The sequence below is a fragment of the Bacillus rossius genome, chromosome 6 (assembly GCF_032445375.1).
Source record: "Bacillus rossius redtenbacheri isolate Brsri chromosome 6, Brsri_v3, whole genome shotgun sequence".
Taxonomy (NCBI): domain Eukaryota; kingdom Metazoa; phylum Arthropoda; class Insecta; order Phasmatodea; family Bacillidae; genus Bacillus; species Bacillus rossius.
Genome location: NC_086334.1, coordinates 32,016,458 through 32,035,515, shown reverse-complemented (window position 1 = coordinate 32,035,515; position 19,058 = coordinate 32,016,458). Strand labels below are relative to the sequence as shown.

At 42.2% G+C, this 19,058-nt stretch overlaps 1 protein-coding gene across 2 annotated transcripts in view; it reads left to right on the top strand.

The window, feature by feature from the left end:
• The window catches only part of LOC134532983 (ecdysone-inducible protein E75), a 247,832-nt gene that overhangs the window by 136,204 nt on the left and 92,570 nt on the right, over positions 1-19,058 (top strand). Inside the window, exon 1 of one of the 2 annotated variants that reach the window (XM_063370081.1) lies at positions 6,956-7,400. The exons of the other annotated variant lie outside the window; for it this stretch is intronic. Coding sequence (XP_063226151.1) covers positions 7,268-7,400 — 133 coding nt within the window. The 5' untranslated portion in view covers positions 6,956-7,267. Of the gene's footprint in view, positions 1-6,955; positions 7,401-19,058 lie in introns of those variants that run through there. 2 annotated transcript variants of the gene reach the window in all.

The window sequence follows — 19,058 nt, the reverse complement described above, 5'->3', positions numbered from 1 at the left end:
TTTAAATTATAAGAATTTAATGTTTTTATTTCTTGTATTCTGATTTCTAACTAAGATATAGATCTCGTAACTTGTGCTTCCTTTTTGCCTTTTTTTTTTTTGTTGATGGAGCTTCCAAATGTGCTGCCTTTTCGTTGTCGGTGCTTCCAAATGTGCTGCCTTTTCGTTTTCGGTGCTTCCAAATGTGCTGCCTTTTCGTTGTCGGTGCTTCCAAATGTGCTGCCTTTTCGTTGTCGGTGCTTCCAAATGTGCTGCCTTTTCGTTGTCGGTGCTTCCAAATGTGCTGCCTTTTCGTAGTCGGTGCTTCCAAATGTGCTGCCTTTTCGTAGTCGGTGCTTCCAAATGTGCTGCCTTTTCGTAGTCGGTGCTTCCAAATGTGCTGCCTTTTCGTAGTCGGTGCTTCCAAATGTGCTGCCTTTTCGTTGTCGGTGCTTCCAAATGTGCTGCCTTTTCGTTGATGGTCCTTATATTTTTAATGTTGTTTTGACTCTAGTATTATAGTAAATGGTTCTTGATTTGACTTGCGTATTATTCCATCCGGTGCATGTATATAAGCGAGTCCTAGACAGCAGGTCGCTCAGTTTGTTACTGTCGTCGACGGTGTAAGGATCACCTAGATTATTTCATCTGGTGCATAAGTCGTGTAATTACCTGTTCTTGAGAACTCGATGGCATCTTTACCGACTTTAACGCCGAACTCGATGGACGTTGTACCATCGTCTACGGGAACCTTGACGTCAGCGACGACAATGGTGGAGCAGATCCCGTTGGCAACGACGACGACGTCGACATTGGAGGAGATTTCAACAGATGTGATACCACCAGCAGAAGATAGCTTAATGACTACTGAGCTGGATGTGCAGGAAACCACGACGATCGACGATACGACCTCGATGGAGACTTCAATGGATGCTGATTTGACAACTAGCGAACATCGGTGCTGTTACTGCGACAAGATTTTCTCAAACAACAGCAATGCCCGGCGACACGAGAGGAGCGAATGTGCCAAGAACCTATATCGTAAAATGTTTGTTTGTGAGAAATGTCATAAGCAGTTTGCCAGAAAAGATAATATGAAAACGCACATGAAGGCATGCAAAGGTCCTGCTGTGCGGCAGAAAGTAAAGGTTTCGGCGCAACAACGATGCATCGATGTGCATAAGAGAATGCCTGGAAATGGTACTACTGTTGCAACGTCTGTATCTGGATCGGGTCTGAAAGGATCGTCTTCATCACCACGGTATCCTTGCAGCTACTGTGATACGTCGTTCGCATTTTCCCATGATGCACGAAGACATGAGCGGAGCAAATGCACGAAGAATCCTTCTCGCATGAAGTTTCGATGTGATGAGTGCCTTAAATGGTTTACTCGAATTGACAGTTTGCGACATCATGCGAAAAAATGTAAAGGTGGAGTCTGTGCTCCTACTGCTGAACTACCTGCCGACATTTCGGCTCCTTGCTTTAGATTGGAGACACGAAAGCGTACAACCAAAAAAACAGATGCCCAGCAACCGATTGTTATGACGTCTGAACATGGAACTAAACCTAAGACTGTGTTCGGAGCATTACAAGTGAACGATAATGGCTTCTACTTGGCGCAGTCTGCATTTCGTGGAACTTTGAAAGACTACTATTATCTAAATACGTTCGGTGAGTCGAAGGACATTTGTAATTTTCTTGACGATATCAGACAGAAGATAATCAATCAGCTTACTGATGATCTAGCAACAAACGGACCTTTGAAATATAACTTGTGGTTGGACTGTATATATGGAAAGCCATATCCGTTCGATGACAAAGTGAAGAAGTGTGCATTCAAGACATCGGCTGCAGTAATTTACAGTTCTAACGATGTGAAGCAAACTGTTAAAAACGGTATCCAGAAACTCTGTCAAGAAGAGGTGGACTATGTCTGTAAAGGTTCTGGCTGGACTCTGTCTAGTATAAACCGATTGGAGCTAAGAATTAGTCATTTCACACCGCTGCGGAACTAAATGATTATAAGATTGCTGGCTTTCGTAAGTGATCCTGTAGTAGAATAGAAATTATGTAATAAATATTATGTTTGTAAAAGAACTTGCGGTGTTTAATTCCTCGAACCTTACACTTTAGTGGTGCTTTTTTAAAATATTAAAGTTGTTTTGTATCGGCCTGGGATCGTACCAAGGACCTTAGTCGATCTAATTAATCAGTTTATTGATCGGAAATTTATTTAATGATTTCTGAACTTTTTCCCGGATCTCTAGCATTAAAATTACGCATTTCCAATATGGTGGTCTTGATGTCTGATAGGATGGTGGTCGTAGAGGATTTAGAGTCTCTTTACGAATGTTGAACATGGTTTATTGAAATTATTATTTTTTACATAAAATTAAACATTATTGCATCGATCAAGTATCGAACCAAGGACAGGAGCGGATCGAATCAATATGTAAATTAATGAGTGATTTATTTAACGAATTTAGAAATTTTTCCCGAATTTCTAGCTAAATAATTACGGATTTTCAATATGACGTCCAAATTTCAAGATGGCGGGCACCTTAGTAATAAATGATTACTGCACTCTAGCGGATAAGAACTAAACTAACATGGCGTCAGCGCACTCTCGCCGACGAAAACAAGATGGTGGTCTCCAGTAACGAAGACAAGATGGCGGACATGACGTCATACTAGGTGACGATATATCTGCTTTAAGAAAAGTGGTGGGAGTCAGTCTGCCTGCAGCCACCATTAAGGAAGGAGCCTGTCGCCATTTTTAATTTTTTTTGCCCTCACCGGGTTCGAACCGAGGACTCCGAACTCCGTGCCGTTAATGTTTGTTTTTTATAAATGTTTTATTAAAATTTTATTATTTAATTTTTTTTATAATTTTTAAAAAATATTTTATTAAAATCGGATAATAAATAAAAAAGTTAAAGATGGCGGCCGTAACGAAAAATGCATCGGTGACGACATAATCCAAGATGGCGGTCATGGTATCCTTATTCCTAGAAATGGCTTATAAGCGGCTATCTCTTAGGAGTTTTAAGCCAGTTTTAGGAATTAGGGTTCTTTCTAGGGCAAAACGACTTTTGAGGATTTTCGAAATCCTGATTTTCGAATTGAGGAATTTTTTGCGAATTTTTGGCGGAATTTTTTTTCACAGAAATTGAAATTTTGGCGATTTTTGAGGAATTTTGGGCAAATTTTGCCCAATTTTGGCGGATTTTGACACATTTTGAGGATCAAATTCAAGGTCAAGGTCAAAGGTCAAGGTCAAGGTCACAACCATCCAAGATGGCCGCCGTGACGTCACAATCCAAGATGGCGGTCGACACCACCGGCCACACACCACGCGCCGGCGCCAGTCCTCGGAAATACTTTCCTATACTACTGGTAAAGTCTGTGTCGTTTAGGGCCATATACTTATCGCGAAAAGATTTCAAGACCATCTGTGTGTTAAAATTTTTGTAGCATTGTATGTGTGTTTCGTGGTTTTACCGTTTTTTTTTATTTCAGCTACGTGTCTACTGTCAGCACAGCAAGCGAACACGTCCTGAATGGCCCAGCCAAAAATAGGGGCGGTGACTTCTCTTGCAGACAGCCGCCAATTACAAGGGAGCAAATCGCTAGCAGTCTTGATTGAGCGATCAGATTATTTCGCGAAACATACTTGGCCCTGTGTATCATGTAATACATTTCCCAACTTTCACTAGTAAATCATCACGTGATGTTCATTCACGAACCACATGAAGTTGTCTATTATCACCGTTGACATAAACAACAGTGGCAGAAGGCTGGCTGTAGGATTCCTAGGGGTGGGGGGGGGGGGGGGTCTATTACGTTTATCATTCCGGTTTTTACAGTTTCGATTTTGCAAGCGCGCAAGCAGAACCGCAAAAGGGAGATTTTTTTGAAGTGAAACTTATTTGGGCGCGATGGAAGAAAAAATTCAAGGCCGAATTTTATTGTAACGTTTTCGTGAAACATTGTTTTAGAACGTTTCTGACGCCAAAGTGATATAAAGAGAGCATGTTACGAGTCGAGGTTTTAATTACCAAAGAATTTTCACTTCCATCATGTTTACTGAGTTAGACGCGCTATTTTTTTTTTTTTTTTTTTAACTGAAAGTTTTAGGCCCGATGAGAGTAAAATTTCAAGGCCGAATTTTAATGTTACATTTTCGTGAAACACTGTTGTGAAACTTTTCTGACGCGAAATAGAGAATAGGTACTTGGCCAAAGGATATAAAGAGAGCACTATGCTATATACGTTTCTAGGCTCTTTTTAGTTCTCCTCTTTTTGCGATGATTCGTCGCCTGCAAAATAAATAGAACCGAAGCGATAGATGAATGAAAGAATAAGACAGATAGTTTGCGCATGCGCTTGTTTCAGAAAATAGATATAAAGTCATCTGTGAATGCCTTGAATTTCATATTGGCTACCAGCGCGCTCGCGTTACTCCTTGTTCAACCAGCAGCGTAGAGAGCGCTGTGTAGACAGTCCCTGCATATCCCGCATAGATAACGCTACCTGTTATAATTTCATATTTCTTTGAGAGTTATGACGTGTTCCAAATGGCAGAATTGGTTGAAGAAACAGTAACAAGCACAGTTATTCTTAATGGTGTGATTAATACAACAGTGGGTAATATTTATTAAGTAATGATTATTATTGATGTATCAACAATTATTGTTATCCAGAGCAGTTATTTTGAAGTGAGTAATAATTTTGTTTATTAATGTTTATTTATACAATTGTTTTCTTTCTTTCTCTCTCTCTCTCTCTCTCTCTCTCTCTCTCTCTCTGTGCTGTTTTACCTCTTATGATATATTTACGAGTCGAGGTTTGAATTGCCAAATAAGTTTCACTTCTATCACGTGTACTGAGTTACACGTACTATTGACGTGACAACGTCTAATAAATCGATGAACGCCGGCTGCACGCACGAAAAAGTGTCCAGTTAAACACATTGTCCCGTTACGCACATTTTCCCGTTACGCTGTGACCCGTTACGTGCATTGTACGCTTGCGCCGCATCTATCTCTCTTCCACTCGATTGGAACAACCATCGATTTGACTTTTTCGAGGCACATTAAACTTGAAACACTCCCATTCGTTTCCTACTTTTCCTATCATCGTCCCATCCTTAACAGAATAACACAGATTGGAAGAAGTTAAATAGCAAACATGCTTAGAAATGTTATAGTTAAAATAATCTCTTCGTTAAAGTAATAAACATATTTGAATTAATGAGTGCAAATAAAAGTAAATTTATCAATTAATTTGTAGATTTAATTTCACTCCTTCTTTGTATCCATACAAAATAGTGATAATTCAATAAAAATGATTCAATTATATTCATAAAAGTATGCAATCATTTCATTAATGTTTTGTTATGACGTTGTCACGTTAAACTATCGTAAGTAAACCGACTTTACAGACAACCAATTTTTTTTCCCCCCTAATTCCGGAGAGGCTCGGGCCACCCTGCTTCCCCCGCAGCAGAAGGACTCGGCCACAGGAACCCGTCAGGCATGAGACAAGCTGCGAGACCCGGGCGGTGCGTACGTTGACACTGGGTCGCGCGAGGGGACGCGGATTGTGTGGGAAGAGCCGCGCTGCAGCCGGGGTGTGTCTCAACTCGCCGCCGGGGGGCGGGCAGCCCTGCCGGCGCGTGAGGCAACACGTGCCAATTGCCGCGGTGGGGAAGCCGGGGCTCGGCCAATCAGCGCGCGTTGCGTCCGCGGGTCCGTCCCGTGCTTGCCACACGTCGCCGCGGGGGGGACCTTTCAGGGTGGCCACGTCTGCATGATTACATATAGACACCTGAAAAAAAAAAATTTCGAGTTTGTTTATATGGCGAGAGGCTAGAATGCATACCATCATCGGCATAGATCCCGAGGTTTATCACACCAGTGGCGTAGCCAGGATTTGTGTATGGGGGGTGGTAAGAAGCATGCCGCCCCCCCCCCCCCCCGTACTAAAGCGGGTGGTCCGGGGGTCCTCCCCCGGGAAAATTTGGATTTTAAGGTGTAAAATAGTGCTATTTTAGCAGTTTTCGGTACCTAAATTTAAATATTATAATGGTAAAATTTTTATTCATTTTAATATGAAATTTGTTTGAGTGATGAATAAGAAATTAAATAAAGATTTGGTGCTAAGGGGGGGGGGGTTGAACCCCTATAACCCCTCCCCCCCCCCTGGTTACGCCCCAGGATCACACGCATTGGCACAGATGCCTTAGAGGGGGTTTGTGTGTGTGGGGGGGGGGCGGGGGGGGGGGAGTAAGCTAGTATTGAAAATTCCTTCACATAAATTTAGTGAAAACTGAGTCATGGTTTTACCTACGCGCAATACTGTTGGGTCGCACATGCCCCCCCCCCCCCCTCCTTGCCCAACCACTGGGTCATGATCATCCCCGGCGAATCCTGCAGATTTATGCCCTTTATTATACGTTTCAATGTGTGTGTGCCTCCACACCCCCCTTTTTTTAAAAAAATAAATTCAGCTGGCGTTGTGGGAGGGTAAAAGCGAAAGAGATTTTTCCGCCGTGAAAGTTGTGGCGTGGTGTCATCCGCTTGTGAAGAGGAGTGGGGGGGGGGAGGGGTTTGCTTTGCTCGCCGAAAGTAAAAGTTCGTGGCGGGCGAGCGTCTCCGACTCTCGCAACAATAGCCGCGGCGCGAGCGGAGAGAATGGAGCGAGCGAGCCGGGGGTTCAGCGAACCCCGGTGGCCGGGAAGTAAGTTAGTGGGTCAGCGCGCTGAGGCGGCCATGGTTCTTTTTTTTTTTCCTTCTTCACCCAAGGCGCGCGCTCCCAGCCAGCTGTTACGGGCCGCACTTTCCCCTGGTCGGCGCGAGGAGTGGGGGTTGGCCAACCTGGCTGGGGGGAAGCGACGGCAGCGCTCGCGGCGGCAGCTCCGCGCGGCTCCGGGCCGCCCCGCCACGAGGAAAGAGTTTTCAAACGCTAGTCCGGCCCGCCCGCCTTGTCTGTTTACGTGTCCGGTGCCGAGCGCTTTGGCACGTGCTACCCCGCGTCCTTTTACGTCCGCGCGTGTCTGCATCCATGAAGAGCAGGGCAGTCGGGCGCCGACGTTCCGTGTAGACGTGGCGAGGCAGTTCTGTCGCGCCACGTGAGTGCCGCGCGTACGCCGCGCTTCAGCTCTGTGATAATAGAAGAGAGGAAAAAAAAAAAACTGAAGGAGGGGTTGTAGGTGGTGGAGGAGGAGGAGGTTCGGTTTACTTATCGTCTTTGTTTACGTATCGAGTGTACGTCAGTTGGTTGGATGTTGTTGGATAAAACTTCGCCTCGTATCAGGATGACGGTGAAGGACTTCAAGCAAGATGCGAACTGTGCGGATGACATGGACCCATGTCTGTCGCAGGATACCAAAAACCTTCTTGGGAGAGTTCTTGCAGGTACGAAAATCATTACTGCACATAATTACCATTTGAAAAAAAAAATCCTTGCTTAATTTAAAAGTAAATTTGCCGTGATAAAAAGCATGTTTGTTTTTCACTTTCAATATGAAAGTTTAGATGACATTTATTTTAGTTTGTAATGGTATTTTCCTTTCAAGACGTTTGTTTACAATAATGCTTGCATGTTGACTTAGTTCACAACTATAGATTTTAAAGCTCTGTAAATTATTTTGTAGTGTTGCATGCACTGTGGTTTGACTGCAGCAATAATGAAACGCAACTGTGTAAACGCTTTGTTTATCGATGGAGTTCTCTTGAGTGTGTTGACGAAAGCATTTGTGTTTCAACAAATCAATTTTCTGCTCGGGCTTGAAATAATAATAATAATAAGCTTAAATGTGTGCGTAAGTAGGTCTTACATGCACATTTACAATGCATGGTGTTTTCCCACTAAAGTTGAGTGATGGTCACGAAATCAATCAGAACGTCATTGTTTTATTTAACGCGTCGAAGGCAAATTATGACTTGCCCAAAACAGTAATCAAGTCAGTCTTGATATTTGATGCATTGTGCGAGCTAAGCTTTACATCGTTTTTTCGTTATACAAATTCCTTTGGGAATTTTTTGAAATGAAGTTCGTTGCATTAATCTTTCCGTTTAGGATTATAATTATATTTAATCATTATTAAGCCTAGTTTATTTAAATATGACTTAAGTGAATTAAATTAACAGAGAAATAACAAAGAATAATTCCGTAATATGTTTATAAAGCATTATGTGCCAAACTTCAGTACCACCAACATAATGATCCACATACAAAATATTATAACTCATGGTTTATAGCAGTTCCGTGTATTTCAGGAACAGTTAAAAGGCTTTCCAGTAACCCACAGCATTACTATCACTAAACGTCTTCATGGGTTGTTGGTACCGAATTTTAGTTTTTGTAACCGTACGTTATTCTCAGTTTAAAGGCGGAAAGTTGTGTTAGAAGTGTACTGACGGGCCTGAATCCCGCGTGGAAGCTTCCGAGCAGCCTTAACGCGCGCGCGAGCCGCCAGCCAGTTTTCACTTTCAGCCGCCGTTAAGTTGGTAACGCGCCGGGCAGATGTGGGTCACTGGTACCCGCGCGAGAGGCTAGGGGCATTGCCCCGGCGGCCTGGCCTTCCTCGGTCTCTCGCTGTCTCTCTCTTTCTCTCTCTCTCTCTCTCTCTCTCTCATTCCTCCCTCCCATCGCCACCTCCTCTTCCTCTCGTTCGTCCGTCGCTGTCTCAGCGCCCACTTGATTAGATAATGTATCGCGGCGAGTGAGGAAAGCGGGTCACGGGAGTCACCGAGGAGAGAGTGTAGGAGGTTGGGGGTGAAGGGAGGGGGAGGCGGCCGGGTGCGTTCACCTCGCGTGTGGCAACTGGGGCAAGATGGGATGCCGCCGACACGAGTGCAACTGGCCCAACTGCCACGACCCCCCCCCCCCCTTTTCACCCCTCCCCCTGGTATAGCCTCGTCCGTGTCACTCTCGCCGCGAGAAGGGAAAAGCAATTTCACTTTCCGCGGCGGGACTTTTACTTCTCTCGGTCTCTCAGGACCGCTTTCTTCCGGAGAGGAAAAGTGATCCGTCCACTGGAGCTGCACGAGGCCTCTTTCCCCTTCCCTCGTCACTTAAATCAACGGAAGAAATCCTTTGACGCGGCGGGGTCGCCCTTACATCCCCAATGTCACGCGAAATTCCCAAAGGATCTGCCGTGATGGGGAGGCTTGAGAGGTCGAAGTCCCGCCTCCCTTTCTGATCACAACCTCGACTGGATAAAGGAGCGTTGTCTCGGAAAACATTTTTTTTTTCCTCTGAAAACGAGCCTGATCTTTTCTTTAGCTCCTGGCTCTATCAACGAGGGGACAGCCCTTATAGTTATATACAAATAGAGAGAGAGAGAGAATATGTCATCGCGGTAGCTGAAGCACTTTCGCGTATCCTGGGTTTGGATTCCGGGTGGTGCACGCCTGAAGCCACTATGATATTATTTATTTATTTATTTATTTATTTATTTACTTACTATCGTCGTTACTACTGGCGTCGTTTTCTAACACTTAACCACATTTTCTGCTGTTACACGAGGGAAATTTCACAAAAATAAGCACAACATAAACATATAAATGATAAAGTAGGTAATAGGATATAAAGCAAAATTAAGCTTTAACTAAATGTTCGAAGTTGAGAGGTAACTATTACAAAATATAACCGAAAAGTTAACCTAAAAATTAAGCATAGGCATACATGTGTTAGAAAGTAATTAACACTTTAAAAAAGTACCTGTGTTTCCGAAACAACATAATAAGTATAGTCCTATGGCTTTAAAACCAGCCACTCACACATTCACGCACAGATCGAAGCAATAGGTAAGCCGTGAAGTGATCATGGTAAGTAGTTGTTCCAAAGATGCTACCTTCTGGCGCAAGTTGTGCCGGCCATATCGATACGGATTCGACGATCGCTATATGTAAAGCAGGATCCTGAAGAAAAGAGGAAAACAGCGCCGACAATTTGAATTATCGTAAACGTTTCACATATTGGTAATATCGATGCGAACATCACAATGCTTCAATTTTCTTTGATCTGTAGGCGAGTTAGTTTCATTGTGTATTCCAAATCTTCGAAGGCGATTCGAGAAAATATTTACCACGATGGAGTGCTGCTATTCTTTTGTGTTCGACACCGCCACTGTTCTTTTGTTACAACGATCGAGTTCGAAGAACCCGTCTGTCTCGTTATTTATCACCGAAACTAACGGACAGTACCCCACCAACTGCTACTCGTACAGGCAGACGACTCGCGACCCGTGGGCTATCAGATAATGTTTTGTTTGGAGGTTTTCGACGCCATTATTGTCCAAATATTCTTTCGTTAGCGTCGTCTTCGATGACTTTCGTGAATCGCGAGTCTCGAGAATTCTCTGGGTGGGCATTCATGGTCTTTCCCATAAACAAGTGCACTTTTTTTTTGAAAGGGAAGATACAAGAAACAAAGTTAGCCATATTAGTTTGGAAAAGTTTTCATGATATAACAATTTTTTTTAATGTTTAATAGTAAAAAAAATATTCCTTTGTTGAAGCAGAGATTTCGTCTCTATACAATATTTTTACAATTGAAGTCATTCCCGAAAATTTTTGTTTTTAAAGAAACGTCAATTACCTCACAGAGAAGTCACCAATAACATCAGGCATTTGACAAATTGTATTGGACTAAAAACTTTTTGAAACAAATATGGCGTCTTTCGGGTCACTCTTTACGCTTTCAGTTGTTGTAGACAGATTATTCCATTAAATTACACAAATTACTTTTGTTTCCCTAAGAACTACAGGCTAGCCAAACATATATTTTCTCAGAAACAGATATGTAAGAACGTTCAGCTGTAAAAAAAAAACAAATACCTGTCGCAAAAGCGCACTCGTTCGTGGGATTGGGGAGTTGCGCTAGGTTTAGGGCTGGCTAGCGGCTCGCTGTTCAGGGCTGATGGTGGGTCGCGGGCCGCGGGTTGCGAGGCGCCGTCTCACGGCCGGTCGTTGCTCTCGCCGCCGTATCTGGGCCGCGCCGCGCCGCTGCGTGCCATTTTCTCCCCTTTTTCCTCCCCCCTTTAGCATTCAATCTCTCTCTCTCTCTCTCTCTTCAGCTGTTTACTCTGGCCTCTCCGCTTGCCCCCTCTTCCTGTATTACACACCACGCTGCGTTCACGTTCGTCTCCAGCAGCACCGGAGCCAACCTTGAAGGGATGAAGCGGGGAAAAAAAAAAAAAAAACTATGTCTCACTCGAAAACTTTTTTTTTATTAGTTCACGGTGAAAAATACCAAGGGCTTAAGTGTTCCTAACACAATTATCGCGACGGTCCTGTTAACGTTCATGGCGAATCAAATTTTTGAACGCATAACCATCGAACATTTAAATCCGGATTGGTGGCCGCTGCTGTAGCCAGCAGTAAATAAGTTTAAATAAGGTGTAGTCATTTTATGAAAGAAAGAAAAAAACACGTCACATTTTATACGTGACGGTTTCAAAAACATTGACTTTAGGGTTTAACTTGGAATGAATTTGGTGGCGCTATTTTATAGGCTGAATTTCTAGTGGTTTTTGTAGAAACATATATAGCTTTGTCAATTTTGTTTACAGTTGCAGGTACCAAAATAGGTGTTGCCGCGACACTATTTTCTTCTTTCCGTAATACATAGCCCATTGATATTTATGAGACAGAAATTGTTTTTTTTTTTATTTAATAAATAATTATACATGCATTGTCTCTAATTAGCATGTTTAGTTAACAAAAATTGTCACTCTCGCAATTTTTCATACTGCAGAGATGTGTTCTTTAATTATCTTTATTTTCTATCTAAAATAACATTTGCAAAATTATGTTTGTATTAAATTACGAACCACCGTTTTATTTCTAATAAAAAAAATTGGATAAGGTGATAAAATTATATTTGGAAATTAAAATTAATTGCTATATTTTTGGTTTAGCTGTAGAATTTCTATTATTAGCTAATTAAAAATTTTCAATAGTGATTTTTTTTTTTAGTCTAAAGAAGTTTTGGACTTTTAGTATATGATAAATTTCAAAATGAAATAAAAAAAATTTACTTTATGAATATTGTAAATGAATTTGTATATGAATATTGTACTGGCGCCATTGAGTTTTGTTTTTTGTTTGCTTTAGAAAACATAGAGCTCAATGAATGTACAGGCACCAAAGGTTTTATTAGCAAAGTTTAACACAAACGTTTCAACTGTAAAGTTTCGGGAAATGCGATCTGTTCTCAGCGGGATTTTTTTATAATATTACTATCCATCAATAAAATAAGTTGATTAATGATATTGCATTTTTCTACGTTTAAAAAATAGATACGAGGACGCAACGTGTGGGTCGTTCAAACAGTTACTTTCGCTTCGTAGAGGACTGGGAGTTGCAAATATTATAAATTTTTATTTTTTATTATTATTTCAGTCTGTGAAAATTGGACACGAAGCTGCGATATTGGTATTATTAGAAACTATTGAAACTGTGTTATCAGTAAACGGAAACGCTGCGAACTGTGTCATAAAATACAGGGAACGAGTTTCTCAGGAAAGTCTCAGTCACGTGTAGGAGTGTCCATGTCGCTTTGTGATGTCATTCCATTAGCAAAGCAGTTGGCAAGCCTGCAGTTCCGACGGTGTTTTGTAACAGACATCTTTAATGAGCCGAGTGACGTGTTTGTTACGTCACGTGTACACCTACCACTGCAAGTTTTTATTAGATGCTTCTTTCACACTGCATTCCTTCCTTGCATATCTATAAGACGAATTTTTTTTAAATATGGTTATTGGTCGAATTAACTTGTGTTACATAATTATTGTGGATTGTATCAATTTATTACATTTTCACGTTAGCACTGACATCTTGCTTAATGTGGCAGCTTTAAGTGTACTTAGAGCAAGATTTGGCCCTAACAACTCGGCGTAAGCGTTTTACCTAGTGTATCACATGTATAACAGGTTTTTACCGCGATGCAGGTATAATTAATGTAAATCAATTAAAAATATATTTTCGAATATTAACCTGGTGCTTTTAAAATCTTCAAGCATATCCTTCGTTATTCGCAGCTTTTAAATGGGACGTGAGTGTTAAAAACAATACTCTTAAATATTACTTATATTAAACTCTAATTCTAGGAGACCATTTTAACGCGTTATATTTATTTATTATTTAAAAATTAATAAATTAAATAATACATTATCACTTAAAAACTGGCATTTTAAATTATCAAACAAATAGTTTACAATTCTATGGAAATGAATTGCGTATAATATCTCGATCGGCTTCCAGCTGCCTGAAGCCATCAAATCATGTGTACCTAATTTACACACGTAAGAGTACGGGAAACTTTTTTTTTTACTAGATCATCTGTTTTGAATTTCTTATACAGCAATTGGTTTGTATTTTATGGCTACCAACCTTACATCACACTTACTAGGAACTTCTATCGTAAACCAAATTTAATTTATTTTCAAAAACTGTAATTTTCATATTGACCATAATGTTTATATTCATAACTGGTAGTGAAATTATTTTGCATTCGTAACTTACATATATTTTAATGCGCGAGCTGAGTATAGTAGCTACACAAAATATTCATGAAATGATAACTAAAAACTTAAAAAAAAACTACCGTGATTTTATTTTAAATAAGCCTGTGGTCTTAAAATGTTGTTAGGCACTATATATCAATCACCCTATGTTAAGCCCGGGAAATGCCGGGTACTGTAGCTAGTAATTGTATATTATGTGATCTAAAAAAAAATTAGATATATTTTCTGAACCATTACAAAGCTGAATCTTCGCAAACAGACACGAACCGAAGTATACGCTTGCATTTGTTGTTGGGTCACATATTTTCTTCCCTAGATATTTACTTAAAGTTATTGTCGAGTTGAAAAGGTCACGCAAGCGATAGTATCGATAGTAGCTATAAACAGTTGCATGACTCTTTACCGCTATTTGATAATATTTAGTAACTATTGGTTGAGAACATTTAAGACGTAACATAAAATGATAGAGAGCTATGTTATAAATTCTCAGGAAAAGCCCTCGAATAATAGTAATGACAAGAAAATGAAGTATCCAACATTGTGTGTGAGACGGAGCATGGAGTCGCGGATTGATGAGAACGCAGGTAGAAAGTGTGGTGCCCGCGATAGTGCAAGTTGCGGCGTCCTGAAAGTGAAAACAACACGTCCAAGCCTTAAAAGACAACTTTCTCCTTTTGTCGAAGGATCGCTTCTTGCATCATCCACTCCGTCAGGAACCCTAACACTTCTTCAGATATAGTAATGACTGACTTTTAGCAAATTATTCAAGGCTAAGTTTCGAATTAGAATTCGCGGATATCAAACCGAATCACTTATTCAAACTGTAGTGCTTCCAGAACGTAATTTTTTTGTTAGAACGCATGGAGTCCATCGCCGAGGGGCAGGATATTATATATATATATATATATATATATATATATATATATATATCGGGCCAGCCACGGTGTTGAGAATGGTGCGGGCCTCCGGGCGAACGAGTGACGTCACATCCCGCCTGGGGTTTCTTCACTGCACACGGCCGCACCGCCGTCGGTAACCTCAAAAAAGGCGGTCGGAGCCAATGCCCTAGCCTCGCGCGCGGGGCGCCGGTGACCCGATTACCCCGCGCTGTGGCCGTGGACGACGAAGTGTCGGGAGTGGAGGGGGCAGCGCCTGCGCGCGAGGCTACACTTCCCCGCCGGTGCCAATGTCCTAGTCTCCCCTCCCCTTCCTTCTCCCCCCCTCAGGCGGCGCGCAATCTTGTCCCAGTTTGCGACATCCCAAGGTGAATGTCCTCCATCTAGCACAGCCGCCCATATATAACCCACTGTTACGGCCTCGCTTTTGCAGGCTATCCTGAAAGCGCGAGTCCGTACTCACTCACACGGCCTACGTCACCAGCTGAGCTAGCCCCAAGTAAACAAACGAAGCCGGGATGATTGTATTCATCCTGTAATTGCCTTAGTGTAATACATGTTCTTGCAAATTAAAAAAATAAATAAAGGTTTTTAAACTCCTGAACTACTTCCGATTTTTGTTACAGATATACAAAAATAAACTCCACCTAAATATTATAATTTAAAAAAAAAGGCAATTGTATTATTATTCGTGGTTGGGTTTTCTGAAGGTTCTCCCTTGCCCAACCGCCCGTTTATTCCACCAGTACTGCATCATCCCTTCACCGCTCATGTTCTCTAACGACTAAGAAGTCAACGAGGCGTTTTAAGGGGGAGAGATACTAAGTAATCGTCGGTTTCAACAGTTCTTACGCCACATTTTTTAAAAATATTTAATATTGAAAATTTATTCTCGTTAAGGCAGAGATTTACAAAGGCTTACGATACGACATACATTGGCAGTATTATCACAGTCGTAATAATTTCCATGCATGAACTCAAATACTAAAAACCAATGACTTCACACAGTGAACGTTTTGTAGCAGCTAGAAGACACTGTAAACTTCAGGTATTCCATTTAACTATGCATCATGCTTTAACGAAGCGATTAATTGAATATCAAATGACAGAAGAAAAAAAGTGCTATGGCCAAAAATCCGTTGAAACCATTTTTTTCTGTTCCCATATCTCTCTCTCCCCCCCCCCCCCCCCCCCCCCACACACACACACACAATCCCCAAAGGTCAGGTCCACCCAGACACGCGGAGGACGTAAAGCTGGGAAGTCTTCGACGTCTGGTTCGCTCTCCCGAGAGGAGGGGGGGGGGGGGGGGGGGGGGGTTAAGTAAGAAGTAAAAACTAGGAAGTGCCCCAGAAGCGAGGCTGGGGAGAAAGCGGGTGAAAGGGAAGGCGATGAAAACGAAGAGTTGGTGGAAAGCCGCTTGGAAGCTCGTCAAAGAAGCGGCGAGAGTTGCTGGACCTGTCTCCCCCCCAACCCCCTTTTTCCCAACAACTTCCAACAACCCAACAGTCCCGAATGTTGTCGACGTGAAAACCCGGGCGTGGGGTCCGAATCTTATTCAAAACCTCGCAGCAACACGCAAGAACAGTATCATGTCTTTCTCTCTTCACAGTAAGCGCTACAACGTGACGCACAGAAACTAAACCGTGTGCATTTTTTTTTCCTTCTAACTTAAACGTAAAATCACTGAACTCCTGAATGACAGGTCCGTCCCTCGGGTAAAACAGCCGTATCCTGTGAGTGTCAGCCCTGTTCCCTGTATCAGTCGGAAAACTACAGGTCGATTTACTTTTACAGTCACAGAAATAGTTTTTATTTTTCCTTTGTAATATTTCGCTCGGGAAATCTGCAGTTCCAAGAGTTTTGCGCGAGGTGTTAACCAACGCAAGTCATCTCACTAGGTGGTCTAGGCCTACGCGTATGCGATAAGCCGGAAACCTTGTAATATTTTTAAAAAAATTTCTAAAAGCATAGTTTCACAGCTACGATTACCTCCATAGTGTAGAGATTTTAATACCGGAAGAGAAGTGGTGCCCTCCTCCCCATTCCTCAAGGGATCTATGCCCATTGACAAGTTCTTCTCAATGCACGTAAAGATTTCTGGTTGAAAGCGAAATTCTGAGAAGAAAAGAAAAAAACCTGGCGTAATTGCGATGGATAATAATTAGAGTCCCGGAAATTTCGCGGATTCCTCTGGCCTCAGGATAGAATTCAAAGTTATAAGTGTGCTCGACCCATGTTTACTTTCCCATTGGTTGATTTCTTAGCGAGAACATTTTTATCCTTGTTATTTGGCACTACCTGATTCGCTTACTTCTCTCCTAGCTGGACATCGTTGGCTCACGGTCGTAGAGGGGCGTATCCTGATAACTGCGGTCCAATCATGAACACAGTGCGACAGTGTGGAGGTTTGCATTCTAGCTTGCGACTAAATGAATCCGCGAAATTTCCGTGGCTCTAATAATAATAATCATGACGCACGGCTGGGTGGGCCAGGTGTGCAGGGTGCCCGAACATCCGACGCGCGCGCGTAGCACAGAGGTGGCCAGAGCTGCCTCGCCGACGGTGACGTACCTGGAGCCGCGTGACCCAGATGCCGGGAGGCCGCGCGCATGCGTCGACACCGACCAGCGGGCGACCCTCAAGAGGTCGCTGACCCCGCGGCGCTGCCTCCCCCCCCCCCTGCCTCACTCCCTTCTCCCTCACACCACACTGTGCACTGATTGTTCCAGTAAGGGTGTATGTCCCGTTCTATGCCTTTATTTTATTTTTTTACGTTTAACACGGTCAAACTTGTAGACAACCAGTTCCGTGAACCCGCAGGCTAACAGTGTAAATGCCACAGAACATTGCTGTCAAATACATGGAATTAGTGCACAATTGAACTAGCAATACCTAGGGACCGGAAAAATTCGCGGGTTCAATGACCTCCAGGATGAACTCCATAGTTCTACGTACACTCGGTCGAATGTGGCCCACTCATTGGCTGCTGTCTTGTTAGACGTCCCAGCGTAGCCGCCTGTGATTCGATACAACTTTGGTCGGGTGTTTCTCATTGGCCCAGAGTCACCCAGGTGAGTTGTGAGCCAATAGCAGAGGCAGCACTGAGGTATTTGTATTTTAGCCTATCACGAAATGAATTCGCGAATTTTTCCGGTCTCTAGCAATACCTCCATTCTAAGTCTGAAACGGTAATTTAGCTAAAATGTGTGAAACGTCAGTATAGCTTTTAAAAAAAATTACTGTTAGTTCCCGAGTCGGCGTTACAAACTTTTGAGGACTCGCTTGGTCGAAGTCTTGTGAACTACGCTAACAGCCGCTCGAGCACAGGGGTTCCAAGTCTATGTTGTTTTCCACTAGGTGAGGCGAAGTCCCGGTCTCTGTCGATGGCCGAGCTGGCTGGGGCAAGCATTGCTCGCGGGACCTTTTGGCCCGGTACACTTGTGCGTACGTATAGACTTTCGGCGAACTTGTTTCGCGATTATTCTAGTAATGTAATTGAAAAGGTTTTTTTTTCTTCACTTTCTCTTGCGCATGCTGCAAGTCTGCCGTAAACAAACATAAAATAGCTCCTAGCAGCGTTAGGAAAGAATAGTTTACATTTGTCTCCACGTGCACATCAATAAAGTCTAGTCTATTTTATCAGGCCTGCGTGTTTATGTAAATCAGATTTATAATCTTGTACAGGATCGGGGATCCCGATGATGCGTACATAAACTTTTACCGCGTGTAACGGTAACTATATTTCTTGCATGCTATTATAGTTGGAACTAGTGTTGTTCATTCGTTCATTAAATGATCCACGCAAAGGGGAATTTTGATTTAATACAATTTCTTGGACATACGCCATTGCAGATTTGCAATTTTTGTCATGGAAAAAAATACAAAAACACTAATTAAGAAATAAAAAATGAAAACATAAAACTCACAGAGAACAAGCCCGAATCAGCTATGTCAAACGGATAAACTTAACAATGTACCTAAACATGTTATAGACAGAACTTTCTTGTTCACATTTCACGTTGTTGTGTCTCGTGTTCACGGAAGAGGCCCGTGTGTACATGGGCCCAACACGACCATATCACGAAGTAGGCCGTTACAGCCTTTAAACGTACTGCATGGCAGTTTACTCAAAACATTCACAAGCGCTACTTTTTTTCGACTGTCGTCGCCAGGAGACCCCTTATTTTACTGCTGTCATGTCGACAGCAGTGCCGCCGGCGGTGCCGATGAAAATGTCATCGTCATGTCCCGTAAGTTATGAAAATGCTTGTGTTGTAACAAATGTATGACTTTTTATTCCTGTGTTTTCTCAAGTCTTAGGTCTAGGCTTTGCTTTTCGTCGTCGGCACGAACGACATATATATATATATATATATATATATATATATATATATATATATATATAATTTATATACGTAGAAAACTCGTTATTTAGAATCCGTCAGTATTTTAATATTCCGTTGGCACAATTGTATCAAGTAATAATTATCTAAGGACGAAGTTGATACATTTGTAATTAAAAACATAATATTTTGCAGCGACGTTAACAAACACCTTTAAAAGATTTGTGCAATGGGAGCGCATGACTTGATGTAAGTTTTTGGACATACGCCATTCGCCATCGCTTAGCAATGGCGTAT